Consider the following 23,287-nt stretch of genomic DNA (forward strand, 5'->3'; position numbering starts at 1 on the left):
CCACTGTGTTACAGACGTTACTTACGCCGTGTCTAATTCTCACACCATCTGCAAAGATAGGTATTATCACCTCCATTTTACAGGTGAGAAAAGCCTGACTCAGGAAGGTGAAGTAACGTTATCAAAAAGATTGTATCCATTTTAACGCCATGGTAGTAAGATTTTAGTCAAGTTATTTACCTCCCTAAGCTCCCACTGATTTAGGGACGAATGAGACGCACACTACCTGCCCTTCAAAGGGCTGCTGTGAGAGTGAAGAGAACTAGTGCAGGTGAGACATATAACGCAACACCCCCACCCCACATAGTATGTTAGCAACAAATATCAACTAGAGAGAAAAAACTTGCTACATTTTTATGCCTCCCTGCAAATTTTTACATCCTTAAACATCCTTTTACATCCTTAAAAATTCCTAGAGTCCTTGTCTTTGTTCTTTTTAAAATATTTAAAATATTTAAAATATTCTAATACTTATCTCTGAGTACACTATACATTGAGATGTTCAGAGGTTTTTTCCTAATGGAAAAGGGCAGCAGAAAAGAGAATAGAAATAATGAAATAATTATCTTTCTCTTTGAGTTATCGGTCTTCTCTACTATCTTGTTCCTCAGTTTTTCTCAGTAGCATTATATATTCTGCATATTCTAGCTATTCTGTCCATACTCTGAGCAATGTATTTATTTATGCTTCTAAGGCAAAAAGTTATTAAAACCTTATCACCAACTTCTGACCTCAAGTACAAAATATCCCAGGTTTAAACGCTGTAGCTATATTAGCCATGTGGGTAACATATGTCTCTCTTGGTTTTTAGAAATATATTCACATACAAATGATTTATCTGAGCTTCACTTTGTTATAATGACCCATCAAATTTACATTCTCCATCCATCATCCAACTGGGTAAATGAAATTTTCAGCTGACTTATAATATGGCAAAATTTGTGGTCACACAACTGTGTCTCCTATTGCTCTCAGTTCTGTGTAATATCAAAACAGCTTTTACTATGTCTGTTTAATTGACAAAAGTCAATTTTTGGTCTTTGTATCTAACTTTTGCACAGCTATAAAACTGAGTCATAGAAGTAGTGGTATGTCATATTCCTCCTGAACAGTTCTTTCCGAGTCACTGATTCATTCCACACAATATTATTTAATACTACTATGTGCCAGGTCCCTGAGATACAAACACTGAGCAAAAGTAGACCCAGTGTGTATACTAAAGGAGGTTATCTCGCAGAAGAGACAGGAAGGCACTGAATAATCACATGATCACTGCAAGTGAAGCAAGTGCTAGAAAGGGGACTTCCATATGCCTGTCACGGGAGGACGCGGCCTGTGCAGGAAGGCTGGTGGGCGCGGCCTGTCCCAGAAGGTGGGTGGGCTTTCCCAGGGAAGCAGTAGCTGAGGTATGATTAAGAATGACTGAGATTCAATGATGTGAAGACGCAAGAAGAGCATTCTATACAGATGGGAGGGAGCAGCATGGACAGGTGAAAGAAGGCCAGTGAGGCTGCAGCCCAGAGAACGAGGAGAAGCTCAGCTGACGCTGGGAAGGCCGGTGAGGGCCAACATAGATGCAGGGCTCTTATTTTTATGCTAAGAACAATAGGAAAGGACTGAAGAATGGTGACGTGATCTGATTTGTATTCTGACTACAGTGGGGAGACTGGACTGCAGTAATGCACAATGGAAGGAGACAAACCAGTTAGGAAGCTGCTGCGATGATCCAGAAAAAGGATTATGGAAGTTTGGACCAGACCAGTGGTGACAAAAATTAATATTCAGAAGATACATGTTGACAACACTAGGTGTCGGTACTGTGCTATGAGCCGTGCAGACAGTAAATTAACTCTTGAATTCCCACAAACGACATGTGGGACAGGTATTCTTTCCCACATTTTATAGATAAGAATATTGAGGCATGTACAAGATTGTCCAAAATCCAGGTGGTAAACAGACCCAGAACCAAAACCCATGGTTATACAATTTCAAAAACAGGTAAAAAAGTATTGTGTAAAAATTAGAAATATAGTAAGAAAAAAGTGTGTCTATAGTGAGGCTTCAAAGCTGAACACGAAAGCTTCTTGACCTATTTCATCAGGGTCCCAAGTGTAAGGCCTGAAGAACAACATGGTCTCAGGTTTTTCCTTAACAAAATGGATTCTCTCTTCAAGTTTTACATTTATAGAAGGCATACCTATTTCAACATATCGACTTGGCAAGTCTCTCATCTCACTGGCGTGCCGCTCCTTCACTGAGCATATCTAGAAGATAAATTCACAGGTCATTTTATTCATTTGATAGAAAACTCTCCGTAACATTTCATTCAACATGATTCTTTTGTTAAATTCGCCAAGAGGCAGTGAAGATGGAAGACACACAATCTACCCAATGACTTAAATGATACAAATTAACTTCAGTAACACACAGCATCATTACTGACATTTTTCAACATTCTTCTTTAATGAAGTCTTATTCAAGGGCAAAGAAATAAAGGAAGCTACAATATAGTTCTAACACGTTTCCAATGACCCATTCTCGGCAGCTCTACCTAGGGACCACTTCTACTATTATCATCCAGATAAAGCTCTGCCAGAAGTACACATCCAGAAATGCCCAATGGCTAATTTGGGCAATATTCGTATTAGCTCTTGTGTTTCTGATTACGTACTAGTAATTTAGTTCACTGCTGCTAAATAATACTTTGCAAAGCTGGTACATGCTCTTCCTCTTTCAAGTATATTACATTTGATTTGTTATATAATTTAAACCAGGTTGGTAAACTACAGCCTGGCCCTGGCCTCTTTTTTTAAGGCCTGTAAGCTAAATAGATTTTTTTACTTTTAAAAGCTTGGGAGGGAAGGAGGAAGGAAGGAAGGAAGGAAGAAAAAAAGGAAGGAAGGAAGGAAAGAAGGAAGGAATGAAGGAAGGAAAGAAGGAAGGAATGAAGGAAGGAAAGAAGGAAGGAAGGAAGGAAGGAGGGAAGGAGGGAGGGAGAGAGGGGGGGGAAGGAGGAAGGGAAGAAGGAGTGTTACCACTCACACACATAACATAAAACACATAACATGTGTTAACAATGATTGTTTCACAATTATAAGATTATGGATATTTTCTATTTTCTTTGCTACATTTTCTAAAGTAAATACATCTATTTTGTAATAAGACAACAAAAAGTTATGTAAGTTCAGCCATCAAGATAAGACTGAATCTGAAGTTAAATACTGATTGTACCCAACTTTTGTCAGAAATCAGGTTTCTTCCATTTTCTTTAGCTAGTATTTATCGTGTTCTTTTATAGCTGCTATCCTACATGTAGCTACAATATAGAAAATTCCAAAATAGAAAAAAACCCAAAGGAATAAAACAAGTACCATTTCCTGTCCCAGCAAAAATGAATACCACTAACAATCTTTTTAAATCTACTTTTATTAACCTACCAATTTACTACAAATAATTGAGTATATTATTTAAATATTCTTCCACAATTCTTTAATGTCTTTATAGTATTTCATTACATGCGAGTCATATAATTTACTTAATCCCCTTTTAGACGTCAGTTTTTTGCTTCTATCTATCTCTAACATAAGCAATAGTGCAATCAACATAGTAGGATATAAAATTTTTGGGCTTTTGTTTCCTCAGGATAAATTCCCAGAAGTAAAATGGATAGGTCAATGGGTATGTACACTTTTACAAGGTTTTGCTTGGTTTGTTTAATACGCACACCCAAACTGCTGTCCAGCAACACAGTGACCATGTGGCAGTACCCACTTTCTCTGACGCGCTTGATCCCGTGACTGTGGAAGTACGGGCATTTACTTAAAAGTGACCAGCTGTTTTCTCCCTTGATTGCTTTGTCATTTGTCTCCGTTCATCCCAATTTCCTGTTCCCCAACTTCCTTCTCCTTTTGTTAGACTTTTGATCTAATGTTATTCACTCTGTCCACACTTGCTCGGGAAACTAACGGGCACTCTCCACAATGTCAAAGTTATACTGTTTTAACGAGCTAATAGAAGTTTACAAGGAGCAGTGCTTAAAGACTTTGAAGTGTGATAGTAGAAAGTATGAATAAATGTGCGTGTGCATGTGTGTGCATGTTTGGATACACATATCCTGACTAGTGCTTCTGAGCAGCTCTGGGCACCATTCCTAAGTGCAGGATTCTGTAAAATCTTAGGAAGGTTAAGGCACACAATTAAATAAGGCATTTTAGTCAAGTGTGATGGAAGGACAGAGCAGGGGCATCTACTGGCGGGAAGGCAGGCTTCCTGGAGGAAGTGAACTTGTGCCCTATGACCTCACGTCTCTGGCCGTGCCACAACCTCTCTCCAGACAAGGACATCCGGCACTGGCAGGAGGGACCAGGCTCTACCCTCCTCAGCTGTGTGGTCCGAACTCTCACCCCTGTACCTGTGCCACAGATCGGGCAGCAGGTGCAGGTGTGAACAGTGAAGAGCTACCCTTAGCTCGCGTCCTGCGTAAGAGCAGATCGATGAATTCAGGAGCCCTTTGCACTGACAGATAGGTTCTTAGCCACCAACACTAGTTTGCTTCATCCAATTTCCCCCGTTCTCCACTCACACATCTGGCAGGCATGTCAAGTGGACACAAACAAAACAACTCCTGAATTTTCCCCTCTAAGCATTCTTCATCAGCAGTCTTTCCCATTTCAGTAAAAGGTATTTTTTTCCTCAGGTTAAAAAAATAAATAAGGGCACTGTTGACTTCTCCCTTTTCCTTATATGCTACATCCAACCATGAACGATACTGTGGGGTCTACCCTCAAAATAGATCCAGAATCCAGTCATTCCTTACAGACCGCACCAGCTGGTCGAGACACCTCCTTTAACTGAGGTAATGGAAGTAGCTTCCTAATCAGTCTCCACTCTTCCCTGCACCTGTGCTGCTTAGCTCCGCGCAGCAACCAGAGTGACCTCCGCACAGTCCCAGTGAGGCCATTTAACTTGCTCAAAGCCCTCTGCTGGCTTCCAGCTCACTGCAACACACCTACACATGGCTCTCTAGTGTCATCTTCTGTCCGTCTTCTCCACACCTGTTCTATCCACTCTGGCCATAATGGTTTCCTTTATGTTCCACAAAGACACATCGACCACACTCTTGCCCCAAGGATTCTGCCCAGCTGCTCCCACTGCAGACACCCTTTGCCCATAGCTGCATGGCTTCCTCCCTCCACATCTGTGCCAGATGACACATTTGTTATGAAAGATGTCTTCCCTGGACCACCATGTATTAAATGGCATCCACCCCCATCACCTTTCCCCATTTTCCTGTTTATTCTCCATAAAATTCACCACCATCAACATGGCATATTTACTTACTTGTCTATTTTCCCTCACTAGTATGTAAATTTACCCCGAGGAGGGAATTCATCCATTTATTTATTTTTGTATCTGCAACTCTAGAACACTGCCTGGCAATTGCAGGAACTTAGTAAATATTGTACGAATGAAAGGAAAAAAGGAAGGAAGGAAGGAAGAAAAAAGGAAGGAAGGAAAAAGGAACAAAGAAAGGAAGGAGGAAAGAAACGGTTAGCTCGATCACACACTTTACTACGCTGTGGTGGTTGTGGCTCACCAATAAGACTGCTCTCTGTTGAAGAGAAAGATTATGTCCTCCATTCTCTTCCCTCCACATAACAACAGTAAGATTCTCCACTGAGAAGTGGCTCAGCATATTTCTAATTGAGTCTGAAGAAAAGGGCTCTCCAAAATGAAACATTTGACATGAAAAATCATGAGTTGGACTGTAATCTGGGCACAAAATACCTTAGTTCCTGTAATAGATTCACCACAAACTTGGGGGTTTAAAACTTTAAAACAACAGAAATGTATTTTTCATAGTTCCATAGGCTAGAAGTCTGAAATCAGCGCTACTGGGCCAAATCAAGGTGTGCCCACACTGCGCTCCTCCCGAAGGCTCAGGGGAGAATCTAGAATCCGGCCTCCTCTGTCTCCCGGTGGCCACCTGCGTTCGTCGGCCACATCACTCCAATCTGCCTCCATGGTCACGATGTTCCCCCATCTGTTAGGACACGTGTGACTGCATTTATGACCCAGATGACGCAGGATGATGGCCCCGCCTCAAGATCCTCAGTAAGTCCCATCTTCTGCCATATAATGCTTCCTGGTTGCAGGAACTAGGACTTGCTTTCTTTGGGGGCTAGGAAGGCCTAACCCCAAGCTGACTATGCTTGTTTTGGTAATAAGAGGCATTGCAATAATGATTTTCATGCTTTCCTTTTCCAGAGAGGAGTGAATTTTAAGCATCCGGGTTTCTTTCGTGACATAATAATGACAGCTAATATTTACTAAGCACAATGTGTCAGATTCTGTGCTAACCTCTTTGTGTGCATTACCTCATTTAACGCCCACAAAACTTATGATGTGAGAGTGGTTAGCACTCCCATTTGGGGGATGAGAAGAGTTAAGTCCTAGCATCACACAGAAAGAGAACAGAGAAGCTGGAATTGACCCCAAGTCTGTATGACTCCAAAGCCTGAGCTCTCTCATTAGACCACTGACATGATACCTTCTCACACCACGTTTACCTCAGCTAATTTTTAGTCTATTTTGTTTAGGTTAAGCTATATATTTTTAAAAGGAAGCAAACCACTTTTGTCTCTGAAGTATCTAATGTAAGACAAGTTGTCATGCAGGGAGTCACGCGGGGTCTCAGCTCCCGCTCCCCACATGAGAACGCAGGACATGGTGAGGCCGAAAAGGAACAGCCACGGAGCCGTACATAGGGGAGTCATACCGCTATAGTCTCACTGGCAGCTGGGTTGGAGACATAGGGAGCAGGAATCACACTATCTGCAACCTGCCATCCACTTCTCTCTGCCAACCCACCTTACTTGCTAGCTGCAATCCACTGTGCTAACTACAACCCACGCTTGCCAGCCACAATCCACTGATAGCGTAGCCACAGCAGTTATATTAGTGGCCAACAGCTCACTGGTTACAGCTGATGGCCAACTAGCCACAGCTGATGGCCATCCAATCACAGTTGATGGCCGTTTACTACCTGAGTGAGCACCTTTCCACGTGAGGGCGAGAGCCTGGAAATTGCACTCCTGGCTCTGTCCCCACACTCCACCCCTACAGGGTCTCGCCTCACAAGTTATGCGACAAGCGACTTCCGCGAGGTGCCCTGTGTGACAAGCCTGGAGGTGAATGCAATATCCTGGACACAGCCAAGCTCTCTGGGCACAGTCAGGGTTTCTCAGGACACCACCAGTGCTTCGGGGCACAGCCAGACTTCCTGGGCTTCTTAGGGTACCACCAGTCTCCCCGGGCACAGCCAGGGTTTCTCAGGACACCACCAGTGCTTCGGGGCACAGCCAGACTTCCTGGGCTTCTTAGGGTACCACCTGTTTCCCCGGGCACAGCCAGGATTTCTCAGGGCACCACCAGTATACTTCTAGGCACAGCCAGACTTCCTGGACTCAGCCAGCGCTCTCAGGGCACTGCCACTCTCTCTGGGCTCAGCCAGACCTCATGGACACAGCCAGGGTTTTTCAGGGCACATCCAGTCTTCCTGTGCACAGCCAGGGTTCTCACAAATTCTCGACGGCGGCCAGTCAAGACACAAAAGCAAACATCCGCCAGTTCCACTACATGGGGGTACGTTCCCAAGCAAACAGTCAACCAGTCCATTAAATTAGGGATGGAGCCCATTCCCCATAGTGTACAGTCATTCCTCTAGGGCTCTGAGTTAGCCTCACAATGTGTGCCCTCTCCGCAGGGCAACGGCTCCAAGTCCTCCCCAACCTGGGGGTGAGGGCCTCAGCAAGCACCTCCCAGCCCACAGGGCCGCAACGACCTTCGCTTTCTCTGGCCTATGCTGGTTGGAAAACTGTCCACATCTTTCCACCCCTCCACAGGGGTCCAGCTCTCCGGCAGCGGCTCCTCCTGGTCTTCCTGAGACTGAGCTTTCATACGCACAAACTGCTCCACTGCCCTTCGGAAAGCTTTGGCCGGCACTGTACCCTGTTTGCCGCGCCATTTGTCATGCAGGGTATCAGGCGGGGTCTCTGGTCCCGCTCCCCACATAAGAAGGCAGGATATGATGAGGCAAAAGGAACACCAATGGAGCCATAGACAGGGAAGCCATACCACTATGTCCTACCACTCGCTGGCAGCTGGGTTGGAGACACAGGAAGCAGGAACCACACTATCTGCAACCTGCCGTCCACTTCTCTCTGCCAACCCACCTCACTTGCTAACTGCAATCCGCGCTTGCTAGCTCAGCCACCATCTTCTTGCTAGCCCCAATTTGCTGCTAGTGTAGCCACAGCATTTATATTAGTGGCCAATGGCTCACTGGTTACAGCTGACGGCCAACTAGCCACAGCACATGGCCATCCAGTCAGAGTTGATGGCCATTTACTACCTGAGTGAGCACCTTTCCACGTGAGGCCGAGAGCCTGGAAACTGCACTCCTGGCTCTGTCCCCACACAAGCACTGCTACACAGTAAATAAATGTGAACGAGCTTTGGGCCTTTTGTAGAATAGCTAAATTTCATTTACTCAGGCTTTAACCTACAGGGCAGATAGTCATATGTCACAAAACAGTCCCAAATCTTACAGATAATAAGTTTGGGCCTCTACTTCATCATATTACTACCAATCAAGCAGGATGATTTCATTTTATCCTTCTTTTTCTGCCATCATCTCTAATGAACAAGGGTCAAAGCTAAGGGAAACAGAACAATACAGAAAGGAAAACTTGATGAACGAACAAAACTAACCAACCACGTGTTCTATAAACAGCCAAGGCAAACTGGATTATGGGAAATTTAAAAAAAGATTAAGAAAAAAAGGCAGCACCATTCTGAAAACAGCATATCTCACAATTTGTTTTGCATGGCACGGAAAAAACAGGCTGTAGCTTAAAACTTACTCATCTGAAAAGAATTGAGCATTAAATGATTATCACATGACAATAATATTTAGGTGAAAATATTTTGATTCCAAGAAGCCTTTCAAGAAATCATGTTCCTTTGGCCCATCCTCAGTGGATCCATAACAACACGGACTTATTATAGAGACAAGCAAAAACACCTTGACAGATGCCCCCCAGCCGATGATCAGTGTCACACTGTCCTTCCAGCAGAGGCTGCAGGGATACATATCTGGGCGAAGACTTATGTCATCCCGGGGCACATTGGTGATTCTCTGCCTGGAGGTGATGTCGAAAATCTTCACACCCTGGAAAATAAAACAGCATTAAACATCCTCTACTCAGGAGAAGAAAAGGAAAGGAAAATTTATTAACAGCCACCACTACACGCACGATAACCAGCAGTGCCAAACACTGTTGGTGTGTACTGAGCCCTGCTGGGAGCCTCGCCAAGGAAACCGCTCGTATTCCACACAAACCCATGAGAACCTGTCACATAGGGTCTCTGGTCCTGCTCCCCACATAAGAACGCAGGACACGGTGAGGCCAAAAAGGAACACCCACGGAGCCACAGATAGGGGAGTCATACTACTATAGTCTCGCTGGTGGCTGGGGTGGAGACACAGGAAGCAGGCTCCACATGACGCACAATCTGCCGTCTGCTTCTCTGCCAACCAACCAACCTGCCCGTGTAGCCAATGCAGTATATTAGTGGCTAATGGCTCACTGGTAACAGCTGATGGCCACCCAGCTACAGCAAATGGCCATCTGATTCCAGCTGATGGCCATCTAATAACCGAGCCAGCATCTTTCCACGTGACTCAAAGGGCCTGGAAGATGCTCTCTGGCACTCTGTCCCCACAGAACCTCAACAAGAGAAACTTGTATGCCTCTTTCTGGACAAAAGAGATTTTATTAGTGGATTGTATCAGCAGCTCAAATGCAACCCAAATGTGAAATGAACAAATGTCAAACAACTGCATTTCCAAAATGACACAGATAAGTAACAAAAGTAACATTTCTAACTGTATCGTTCCACTACAAAAATGGAGTTTGTTTTTGAGAAGCACTTTGAAACTGAAAATCTACTGTGTAAAGAAAATGACAACTGACACTTAAAGTACTCAAATGGAAACTGAGTACTTTAAAACACCAAAGCAAGTACTAAAACAGTACTAAAAACACCAAGCAAGAAGCTAACAAAAAATAAACCAAGGGTCCACAAGTTCGTTTACCTTTACTGTGACCCAGGAAAAGTGAGAAAGTCCTGAAGAGCAAGGTAGATTCTAAGAGGTTTCTACCATTTAAAATGGAATAGAATGAATTTACTAAGTTATACCTTGAAATTCCAAAAGATATGTCAGTTGTCAAAAAGACAATTTTTAAACTTTCTCCTTGCTCTAACTCAGATTGAGTAAAATTTAAGTAAGTGGAGTATCAAAAATTATGACCTACTTTTTAAAAGGCAGGACTATTTTTTGCCTGTGATTACACTGGGAGTAAAAATGAAATCAGTAATATCCTGCACCTGTTTCATATCAATGCTAGTTGCCCTTGGCTAATAGGCAAATGGTACTTTTCCCAGTGCAGCCCTTCAATTATTAAGATGCCTTTTCATTTTCTTGGCTATTCTCCATGCCTCGGGTTTCTTCCTCCAAAATAGAGTCCAGAATATGTTGAGAATGACACTATTATGAAAGCCAAGAGCAATCTAATTTCTTTAACCTTCCAGGTATGATACCAATCACCATTTGTATCTTGTAGAAATGACCACCGCAGCAAGTGGCACCTTTTCCCTTTGTAAGAGCCCTCTCGGTCCGGCCACTCTCTTGGTCCTAAAGAAGCACCGGGAAGATGGAGATGTGCTTTACCATGTTATTGGCCCAGGCAATCAGGTGGCCTCTCCACTTCACACTCCTTATGTGCCCTTCCCCTTCGTGCAGAACAGAAGACTTCCATCTGCTCATCCAAGACCGTTCGAACAACAGCAACTAGGGACACACACCATAAAAACAGAACTTCAGCACCTGAGAAGCATGTGTTAGCATCCTTCCTTGCTATTTCTGCCTGTCTGTGACCAAACAAGTTACGCTCAATATTTTTTATACAAACTTACAGTGGTACATAATTTGCATTTTGGAAAGAATTCCCACTACATTTTATCCTGCCCAGGACACTGTTTAAATTTATTTCAGTGAGAAGTTACTATAAAGTCAAGCCACAAGATGGCACCAAAATACCAAAATTCATGGAGTATAATGCCCATTAGTCAGTCAAAAGGTTTGTATCACAAAATGTTCTTCAACTGATTGCGCAGGAATTAATTTATTTTACAAACTGGGAAATCAAAACTTCATACATTTTTCCATTAAAGTAAGGTATTAGTTACCGATTAAACCACAATAGTTAGAAGCAGTCAGTTTTTTCTCTAACCCAAGAAAAATAATTTAACAATGATGTTTGAGCAGTAATCCATGTCATAAAATAAGAAATTTACTTTAGGATTAAACTTCTTTAAAAAGTTGAGTGTAGCTAGGGTCTTTAAAGAGAAGAATCCATAATAAAAAATCTGCTGGATAAAATTTATTATTAAATATAATTCATCAACACCTCTAAGACTGGTGAAGATGTAATTCTAGTAATTCATGTATTATTAAGGCTACAAAAATATACCTTTATCTTGATATAGCCAATTTAAATCCTTTAAGAAAAGGCATTTATACAATATGTAACTTAATGTGTATAAGATATAATTTATACAATGTGTAACTTAAAATACATAACTTCCGACATGTAATCCTGAATACGTTTACCATTTAAAAGGAAATGCTCACGACAGATTCCATAACAGAATTTTTAAAATTCCTATCAGAGTCAATATCTATTTATCTTACTATATTACGTGTCCCTTCCCACCCCAAACAAAGAGGGAAAAATAGGTAATAGGACAAAGAGAGTAAATTCACATTTTACTTATATTTTTTTATATCTTCAGGTACACAATTAAAAACACCAAAAACCTAGAATTAAAGTGTCCATCTTCACACACACACAAAAAGCATAGTATGGTCACTTTTAAATGCCAGAAATGTCTGAAGTCCTCTTATCCATGGAAAAGGAAGGTGTCCTCACACAGCCCATAGAGGAGACTGGGGACAGGGCTTTGCCGACCTTGCCGGTGGGTAGAGGGGACAGGGCTTTGCCGACCTTGCCGGTGGGTAGAGGGGACAGGGCTTTGCCGACCTTGCCAGTGGGTAGAGGGGACAGGGCTTTGCCGACCTTGCCGGTGGGTAGAGGGGACAGGGCTTTGCCGACCTTGCCGGTGGGTAGAGGGGACAGGGCTTTGCCGACCTTGCCGGTGGGTAGAGGGGACAGGGCTTTGCCGACCTTGCCGGTGGGTAGAGGGGACAGGGCTTTGCCGACCTTGCCGGTGGGTAGAGGGGACAGGGCTTTGCCGACCTTGCCGGTGGGTAGAGGGGACAGGGCTTTGCCGACCTTGCCGGTAGGTAGAGGCAGGACAGACAAAGGGGATCCTCTACACTCTCAAAGATCTTCTGACACATCAAGTCCTCTCTCAGCCCAGGTTCTAAGTAAGAAATCACTACCACCATGTTGCCTGTTTCCAATTAGAGATCCTTGGGTCCATCCTCTGTGATTCAGCCTCTCCTGAAGAGCCACGGAGGTCACGGAATATGCTCAGTATTTTGTGACAAGATAGGTTTGAAATTAGGGAAAGGAGAGAAAGCCTGAGACGACAGGTTCTGCTAACACACTCCACTAAAGACAGGTGGCTAAAAACATTATGTTAAACATAAGAAATTGATAAGGCCTGGATTATCACAGAAATTGATCTGTGGCCTGGATCAGATGGAGGCGACTGGCACAAGGCTGGGCAGGCTCCGTAACCCTGCTGGAGGAGGGATGGTGGTTGGTGGCCAGGAGGAAAGTGAGGTAGGGCATGGCATCAAGTCCCTCTCCCTCACCAATTCCCACCCACAGATGACTGACCCAGTATTAAAGGAAACAGTCTGTACCTGTGCTAGAAAAATGAAAGACGGCCCAAATTTTAAATTAAAAATTCTATTAAATACGACAGAAATAAGACCCCAGTGAAGGCCATGATTCAACTCACTACAAGAAATAGCCCGCCGGTCCTAAAACTGACAGATGCGGGAAAAAGAACTGACAAAGATGAATGAAAATGATGTCATAGACTGGGAGGGGCATGCATACGTGTGTCCGTGTGTGTGTGCACGTGCGCGTGTCCATGTGTCTCTGTGTGTGCATGAGCGTGTGCACGTGTGCATGCATGCATGTGTCCGTGTGTGCACGTGCGCGTATCCATGTGTCTCTGTGTGTGCATGAGCGTGTGTGCGTGCGCATGCATGCATGTGTCCGTGTGTGCACGTGTGCATATCCATGTGTCTCTGTGTGTGCATGAGCGTGTGTGCGTGCGCATGCATGCATGTGTCCGTGTGTGCACGTGCGCGTATCCATGTGTCTCTGTGTGTGCATGAGCGTGTGCACGTGCGCATGCATGCATGTGTCCGTGTGTGCACGTGCGCGTATCCATGTGTCTCTGTGTGTGCATGAGCGTGTGTGCGTGCACACATGCATGCATGTGTCCATGTGTGTGCACTGTGCGCGTGTTACAGGGAGTAGGTCCCCTCAGACTACTGAGCAGTAAGTAGTCCCACCATCTTTCGGGAGGATCCTTTGGCATTACGGGCTCAAAGCTTTAGGAAGTCCACTCTAAGAAATTTACGCTAGTAGTAGTCACACAAGTAAGGAAAGATATATGTAAAGTTATTTGTAACAGCCAGAAATGGATTAACAACTGGGGAATGACTGAATAAAATGTGGTAGAGTCAGACATATGAACAGTATGCCTCCATTTTTAAATGATTTTATATATGTACATCTATTAGCATAAAAAGACGTTCATGGCATATTAAATAAAAAGGCAGATTGCAAAACAGTACTAAATATGAAGAATTTTAAATAAAATATGAATGTGTATCCATATATAAAAATCTGAAGATATATCACAAAGTAATAATAACTAACTCTAGATGGTTGATTTTTTTTATTATTGCTATTTTATAATCATTCTGCATGAAACGTGAATTATTTTTATAATGTTAATACATATAGGGAGAAAAATCCATTCTCTTATTTTTACAATTGGGATAACTTAAGGGAATAGTTGAAAGAAAAACAATAATATAAAAAATTCACTGGAACTTAAAGAAGGAATGTTTGAGGCATATTGAATAGGTATTGGAATTGATTCACATAAAGTGTAACTACTTTTTAAATAAAACATTAACTTCTGAAAATTATTAATAAAGTCTTGCTGCAATTGCAGCCAAAATACAAACTCCCTGCCATTGGTCCTTTCTGTCAGGGCTGGTGTGCTTTCAGTTCTGGGGGGAGCTGAAGCAGGAGGACCTAGCTGCCCTTTGTCTCCTGCTCTAGCTCCAAAGAAAACTTCCAGCAGAGGGCAGGAAAAAAAGGAAAGACATAAGAATTCTGAATTCAGTCCACTTCACGGCTGAGTCCCAGTTTCCAGGTGCTACTAAAATAAACACCGTGTGTCCTGCTCTGACATGGAATAAAAGCAGCTTCTCCCTCAGTGGGCACACGACATGCTGTGTGGGAGCTCAGAAAAACAGGGGGAAGCTAGTATGCTAACTTCTGTAAATGAAACGAATTTTAACTGATTCACATTACAATTTTAGACAGGATTCGTATTATTTCCTGATGCTTTCCCAATAGTAGTTTCAATCACTTCACCTTTATATTTTGTGGATGAAAAATAAGCAAAAAAACAAAACAAAAACAAAACAAAACGCAAAAACAACTAAATAAATAGACTTACATATATTAGGAAGGTCATCGTTTAGAAGAATTCTTTCGTCAGTCAAATCATTTCCCCATAATTTCAAGTTCTGTATACATTTTAGGGTCATGCTGGTTCTATCAGGGGATAACAAGTGCCATACTCTGTCTTGTTCACTGACATTCCTGTCTATACCTTGAGTCTCCCAGACTGAAAATGTGCTGGGGACAGAGACCACATCTCACATTTCCCATAATAAATAGGCGATACTGAGTAGGCTTTCCCAGGTCTACTAGTCTCATTCTTTCCTTCATTGTCCATATGCACAATGTGCTTGCTACAGGAGGAGCTATGCAATTCCTCAAACCATCAGTTACTCAGCCCATCTGCTGGTAGTAACGCCCCACGTGTCCCACACTGGAATCTGCCCTAACCTCAAAAATGTAAGGAAAGACCCCTGTGACTCATGTAATCAATACACACCCTCACTCTGAGAAAGGACTCACTCACACTAATTCCGTGTCCTACTCCTGAAATGCTGGTCTATTTCTCTTTCGTCAATGCCAGAGAATATAATTCGTGCACTGGTCAAAAATTTGAAAATGACTTTTAAGGTTAATCTTCCCCTATCAGTTAGGGAAATGCAGTTCCTTTATTTCAGGGACGCAGGTGACCTCTCCCGTGGCCTGAGCGGTGCCTGTGCCTGCAGAAGGCTTGGGCTGCCTCCAAAGCCTCTTCTCCCGGCCACCTCAGCCAGCCGGCTTCTCTCCTCCACATCCACTGCCCGTCCCAGGAAGCACTCGTTTCTGCCTTCCCTCTCCACTCCACTTTATGCTTTACACATGAGTCCTACCTTCCAATCCACACATAGTATAAATCCTGAAATGTCAGCTAGTGTCATGGAATCATTCCCGTTACTGTCCTTTGAAATTCCAAATAGGACTCTGCTGTCCATGCAGGATTCGACTGATAACATTTGGTAGGACATACAAGTTCACACAGGAAGGACCAGACAATCTACTCTCCATTTGCTTTCTAATCCTAACCTATGGGAATTTCAAGCAGAAACACACTGGCTGGAATGCCAAGGAAAGTCCTGCTTTAGTGATTTAAGAAGAGATAAAGCTGCTCTTCTTATAAACATTCTACACTAGTGTAACTACAACAAAACTATCTGCCTGTATTTCACTGACATTTAATAAAATCCATTTATTCCTTCTAGTCATAAAACTGCCTAGAGACCTACTGAGCACGAATGTTCTACAAAGCATTTTAGAGGGTTAGTCATTGCAGGAACTACCTTAAAAGCAGCTGGTTAATTTGTTTGGTTCATCTTCCACATCCTGTAATACTGAATTGTCATTACCACAATACTGAGAGCAATCTGAGCTGCATAGGAGCTAAATACGTAGAGAAGAAAAACTGTCTCCAAAAGGTGTATTTTGTTGTTGTTGGAGAAAGTATTTTAGGGCTCTATTTCCCATAAATCCACATTCTGGCAGTCAGCACTCTCGGTACTTGTATTTCAATAGGAGCCCTCACATTTCCAGCAATATACTTTATGCTCCTATGTTCTGCGCTGATAAATCTATCCAGCACTTTCCTACACTACAGAGTGGTAAAGACGCACATCCCAGAATCTCCCTCACATGCGGCGGGGTTCCTATCAGGCTGTAATAAAGCCGCTGATTCTGGTCACAACACCTGTCATTACCCATCGCCCACTCTTCCCTGACGGAGGAAAGGGAGTATGACTGGCCCCTTTTTAATCATCTTGTGATCTTCCAAGTATATAAATCACTGGACTCCTCCAGGCTTCCTAAACAGCAGCAACACCGCTTGCTCTGAGGCAGACAAGAAAGGAGGAAAGGCTGGCTGGGGTGGGATGCAAGGCCCCGGGCATGTCTCAGATACCAGATGTGTCCCCACAGGAAGGATCGAGGGGCTTGGAGAAAACAAAGACTCCACAAAAGATAAAACGCTCCATCAAAGAAGATGCTGGAGCTCAAGGTAATCAAGTAGAGAAACAAGGGAATAAAAGCAAAACTCAGCATATTAGAACATGCCAAATAAGACTTTTCCCCATAAAATCAAACAAAGAGAATGATGGTGCAGAGGACAGAAGAATTTACAAACCCAAGATTAGGAACGAAGTTTTAAAAGTCAAGTACGCAAATGAGAAAAAATTAGTGAGCACAGAGAAGACGTGGGATGGTAGCTGGTTGCTGACAGCAGACGAAGGCTTGAATCCTGCTGGAGGCAGGAGCGGCCTGGAAGACCCCAGGAAACACAGCGTGCCTTTGTCTTGCTTCCAGCTTTGGCTCAGTACCAAACTTCAACACACAGTTTTTTCAAACATCATCAAGAGAGAACATAAAACATTTGGAACAAAAAATAATTTCCAAAATACAGTATTGCAAACTCAGTTGCAAATATGATTTCAGAAATGAAATAAAATTTTAAAATAAATTTACCACTGGGGGTGAGGGTCTTCCATTATAAATCCCACAGACTTAGTATTTTGGGGTTTGTTTTTCAGTTTGCTGTCTGAGGCTACATTTCCCGGGCTGGGTTCAAGGTTGGAGGCTTTGGCAGCAGAGGAGAAAAAACACAAAAGTCATCCACGAGGTAATTAAACGTGAATGAATGTTATCTGCGATGAACAAATACATCTAATTTTAACTACACATAATTTCAATCAGATGACTGCAGGGAGATATTTGCACAGTGAGGATATGAAAAAGAAATACGAAATTGCTAAATATTGAGTAACAGGAAAAGTCACATGAACACACAGGTCTATATATTTGAACAAGCACTTCACTCACTGTGAAGAAAAGCAAAATGGGGGAAAGGTCAGAACACTCTGCAGAAGAAACCAAGTCAGATGACCCTGCCTTCAATGGGCACGTTGGCCTGAACTTGACAGATGGCACATCTGTGTGGTAGCATATATTCCTTCTCTTTTACACACTTCAGTGTTTAGTCTAAAGTCTCATTATGACTCTTATATGAAGGCCTCCCTGGGAACAAGAATAATTATTCCAGATTTCGCCAAAACTGGAGAAAAGGCTGCAGGCTACTCAGTAAGGAGCAATAATTTGCGCTCAAACTGACAATAAATATCAAATGGACAGTCTTCATCGCCTGGGCTTCTGCGGTAATATTAAAAGCTGCCCCGAGCAAAGAAGACAATCTGACAAATCACAAAGGACCATATGTAAGTGGCTAATAAATAAAAATGTCCAAAATCACTAATTCAAAGAAGTTACCAAATAGAACAATGAACTAACTGCTTGTCTCCCAAACTGGCGAATAGGGTGTAGCGACAGGTACCCTCCCACACAGCTGGGTAAACTGGTCTGTGCTCTGAAATGCACTTATTACTTGGCAGCACATATCAAAAGCTAAAAAGTAATCATAATCCTTCACTCAGTACTTCCAAACCTAGGAATCTGTGCTAGGGAACATTCAGAAGCAGACAAAAGTTCGTGCCCAAAGCTGTCCAGCTTCCTTACAGCATGATTTACAATAAGCAGACACTAGACACAACCTAAGGGTCCAGTAATGTGAGAATGATTAATTAAATAGACCCATAGGATGGAATATTATGTAATCATTAAAGAATATCGGAGCTAAGAAAAGACTTCAATAGTGTAGGGAATTCCATATGATTTACAATATTAAGTTAAAGAGATCCAAAGAGTTGAGATTATTTTATGCATTCTTTTATTATTATAAAAGTAATGCATGTTTACTACAAAAAAAATGTAGAAAAGCCAGTGAAGGCCAGAAGGAACACTTCATACTGTACAGACATTGTTAATAATATAATATTGATACTATTAATGTTGTATAACTTTCCATGAATATTGTTATATACATACATTTTTCTGCAAAGAAATAAAAGAAAATCGGACCATTCATATATTTTTGTAAAATACCTCAATAGAATCAACCTAGCTAATGTTTAGCATCTGAATTATTCCAACTGAAAAAGAGAAAAGCAGACATCCAGGAACAGGCCTGACATCCAGGAACTAGCCCTGGTGTTCTCCAGACGAATACAAACAATTTCGCAGAACACCAGAATCTGACTAGGCTCATGACCATGAAGGATAAGGACAAAAACACCATTTCATAATCACGTCTGACTGCAGACAAAACCTGGACATTTTCCAAACCACATAATGACCAAACATCCTACCCAGGCTAACATGGAGACTCATCACCAATCATGTCTACGGCCTTGATTTAATCTTCCCTCCCTCCTGATAGGATTTGATAGGATTCAGTGGTAGAATTATTCCTGCTTCCTGACAGCATCCAACCCAGGGCAAAGCCCTTCCTCCTTACACCCTCCCAAATCACCTCGCGCCAGCCCAAATCTGTAATAACTTCTAACACCTTTGTCCTCATACCCCATTAGTGTGTTCCTGGTGATTTTTCCTGCGCGGCAAGACATAGCTAATTTACTATTGTTAGACATTTTAGTTTGTTCCAGTTTTCACTCTTACACACAAAGAAGAATATTGGCTGACATTGAATTAGAAAATTAAAAGGAAACAACAAATAAACAATGAGGGGGATCAAAACACTTAATGAAAATTCAACAGGCTTTTTTGATGGATATGAAACAATGGGATCACTGAAGAAAACGAAGTTGCGATGGATCCATCTCAAAGATTTTGGCCGTCCTACACATTGACATGAAAAAAGTAATTAATATTTGAGACAAATAAACCTAATTTTGAAAGCAATGAATTCCTACTTTTGAAACTAAAAATGATTTCTATTTTAATCACTGGATTTCTAGTTTTTGCTTCAGCCAGTTCAGCACATACAGAAAAACCCACCAAAATATACTTTCACAGTATAGCTATTTTACAACTTGGTTTTACATACCAAAAAAATGATTGTGAAAGTCGTATTTCCGTTTTACTCTCTATTAATTGATGAATTTTCATCAATTTCGGTATATTTACAGCATGAAATGAATTTCTAGGAAAGGAACCACAATTTATAACAGTATCTAGAAGAAATTAAGGTATTCATTTACAAAGGTTCAACACGCAACCACTGGGACATAAAATTGGTGGTCGCCTGTGAAGTAATGTGTGAGACACATCTGCATGTTGATGCTGCCTAAGATCACACATCTGACCACTTGCAGAAACACCATCCTGGAAATCCACCGGACAGCTGTCTGAACGGGATAACAGATCTCAATCCCCTTTTGACCTCAAGAACCCCAGTTCAGCCTGACTAGGAGATAAGCAAACATGTAAGGAAGCACTGCTATGTTTCTATGTTTAGTGGTCACTGGGCTGTCTGGAGTCTAAAAAGATTTGCATTACTACAAAAAGCTGCTCCATTGAACCTTCTTCCAAAAAGGATCAAAATGCAGCTTGTTGCAAATCTCCCTTGGAAACGTATAGAAGCTAGTTGATGCTACCTTTCTGGTAAAATCTGACACAAGCCTTCAGCCTTGAACAATGAGACTTTTCCTCATTTCATTCACACAAGTCCTTCCTCCGTCTGCTGAGAGACATTTTCCAGCTTACAAAGCAACCTGTTCCTGTGGCCAGTCTCCTCATTCTATCCCACCACAGCGCCAAACAGCTGACTATCTCGTTTCTAAAAATGAACTCTGCTGCAAACAGCACTGCGACAATTTAATAATTTGTCAAAGTACAGAACCAGTTATTATGAAGTGTGTTTCAGAGTTCAAAGGTAAAGGTCGTAGGAAGCTAAAGTTTATCTGCTGACAGAGAAATCTAAGCAATTAAAAAAAAATCCAGACAAGATCTGCTTGGCAGACTTATTTTTAAAACAGAAACCTCATTGCTATGCTCATGTATTAGAATTCTTGCTACACAAGGAGGTTATACTTAAAAAAAAAAAAATCCATGTGTTTGAAAGTTCTCTCCAATGGCACTTTTAAGAACTGTGCTTTTTCTTTTCCTGTTTTTTTTTTTTCCCCTCAACATGGAAACAAGACAGAATTTAGAATAAGCTTTATATACGCTCATGTGTCAAGCAGGGAGCCCATAAATCTAGCTACAGCATTCATCTACTAAGAAGCTGCGTTGAAAACCAAACTTGAAAAAAAAAAAAGAAAACTAAACTTGGACTTTGACGCTCAACAGAGCGCTAGCCTGCTCTCCCCAATCTGCGGTGGACAGAGCGGCCTCTGAAGACCTGAGAGGCTAGAACCTTTGAAGGAAACATCAACAAAAGTGCCAAACTTCAGTTTCAGGTTTTCTCTACTGCACTGTTGTTTCACAGGGCTATTCTGAAACGTCTGGTCTAATTACTTTTAAAAAATATTTTTAAGGAATCGAAAATTTTAATCAAATCAAAATGACTAAAATATTAAATTAGACACCACTTTCAAATATTCTTACAACATAACATCATGAATATCTCACTGTAGGATTTCTTTTTTTTTATTTAATGTTTTTTATATTAGTTTCAGGTATACAAAACATAATGATTAGAGATTTACACCCCTCACAAAGTGATAACCCCCCTACAAATCTACTACCCTTCTGCCATCATTGATAGCTGTTACAATACCATTGGCTATGTTCCCTATGCTGTATTTTATATCTTGTGACTATATACACATATATATGTACACACACTGTATTGAGGGAGACCCTGCTTGCTGCGCCATTTGTCGTGCAGGGCGGCCTGTGGGGCCTCTGGTCCCGCTCCCCACATAAGAATGCAGGATATGGTGAAGCCAAAAAGGAAAACCCACGGAGCCATAGATACAGGAGTCATACTACTAATATTCTCTCTGGCGGCCAGGCGAGACACACTCAGTAGTAGCCACACGATCTGCAGTCCGCCATTCACTTCTCTGCCTGCCAACCAACCAACCAATCAACCCAGCCCCGCAGTTACATCAGTAGCCAATTGGCTAACCGGTTACAGCTGATGGCCAACTAATCACAGTTGATGGTCATTCACCACCCAAGCCAGCACCTCCCCACTCAAGGCCGAGAGCCTGGAAACTGCTCTCTGGGACTCTACACACAGACACAAAGACACACAGACACACACACACACATTTAGTTACAGTTGACAATAAATATCATTCAGCCTCAGCTTCAAGTGTACAGCGCAGTGGTCAGGCATCTACAGTCTATGAAGTGGTCCCCCCAATAAGTCCAGCACCCATCTAGCACGCTGCATAACTATTTTTCTAGTCTCTGGGCCACTTCCACCATTGTTTACAGAAGTTGGCACATAATTGCAAGATTCATTTAGCTGTCAGTCTAGGGAAGATTGGTGTTCTCGAGGGTTAGGAATGCCTTTACTCCACACTACACCTTGACCTGTTTAGTCTTTGCTCTAACTTTTTTTTTAAACATTAAATTATTTCTTAAAGGCAGGTCATAACTTCTCAGGTACATGATTATTTGTCTTCCTTTTCCTCCTATGACATGCCATCTGCTCTAGAGAGGTCTTGGTATCTACAATATACGATTATTGCAAAGTTACCACCATTTGCTAAATGTTGGACTCTTTAGACTTGCTCTGCTTGGTTTATGGTGCTAGCTGAAACCCGCAGCTGGAATGATCAGAGCTGTGACTGGGCCAGCCAACGTAGTCTTTGTTTTTCTCCTTTTCTAAAGGTCTAAAATGCCGTAACTAAAAAAAGGAGCTTTTAACACTCAGATGAAAATAACCATTTCACAATTGTACCCCTCTCTTCATCACCTAAAAGCCTTTTTCTGTTTTGAAAATCAAAGATATATTCCTTAATGAACTCCGAAATATTTCCTGAAATATCTTCAACTAAATAAATCTATCTTAAAACAAACAAAACACACAAATGCCAATACTGCGCAGCTTAAGTGATCTTTAAAAGCGCATACCGTACACATACAGAAGGAAGGACTCTCTCTGGAGCTTTCTGCAAACCGTACCACGTTGGTGCACATTTTGGAAATCTCTAATTATTTAACTGTATAAAAATAAGTCACTATAGTTTATTAAATAAACTACTTTTAATTACTAACTAAATATTTACATAATAAACTTTAATGAATCCAAAGAGATCAAGTCAATAGACACATTTACACACCAATATTTCTTAAGCCTCAAATGTAAGTAGGAAAAAAATCATTGTTTTTTAAAGGAAAGAGCTCAAAATGGAAACGCTTGAAAGGCAGTTAACTTGTCACACCATAAACAATTAGAGCAAAATTAGTGGCTATAAAACCTAAAGTGTATTGGCACAAGAATAGATACATAGATCAACAGAACTGAAAGTCTAGAAATTTATGGTTTACTGTAAGATTTTTGACAAAGAGGCAAGACAATGGCGAAAAAACAGTTTTTTCGACAGTCATAGGACAACTGGATATCCATACACAAAAGAATGAATTTGGACCCCTACCTTACACCATACACAAAAATTAACTCAAAGTAGATTCTAGAACTAAATTTAACAGTTAAAACTATAAAACGTGTAGAAGAAAATACAGGCATAAATCTTCATGACCCT

The 23,287-nt window shown here is 41.8% G+C and overlaps 1 protein-coding gene across 2 annotated transcripts in view; it reads right to left on the reverse strand.

The window, feature by feature from the left end:
• Nucleotides 1-23,287, reverse strand: part of VPS41 (VPS41 subunit of HOPS complex) — a 162,311-nt gene that overhangs the window by 64,956 nt on the left and 74,068 nt on the right. For both annotated transcript variants that reach the window (XM_081079906.1, XM_081079907.1), the window contains 3 exons: nt 10,796-10,915; nt 9,086-9,232; nt 2,198-2,264 (listed from right to left, as the gene is read on the reverse strand). In XM_081079906.1, coding sequence (XP_080936032.1) covers nt 2,198-2,264; nt 9,086-9,232; nt 10,796-10,915 — 334 coding nt within the window. The remainder of the gene's footprint in view (nt 1-2,197; nt 2,265-9,085; nt 9,233-10,795; nt 10,916-23,287) is intronic.

This window comes from Rhinolophus hipposideros (assembly GCF_964194185.1).
Source record: "Rhinolophus hipposideros genome assembly, chromosome: 18".
NCBI classification, from domain to species: domain Eukaryota; kingdom Metazoa; phylum Chordata; class Mammalia; order Chiroptera; family Rhinolophidae; genus Rhinolophus; species Rhinolophus hipposideros.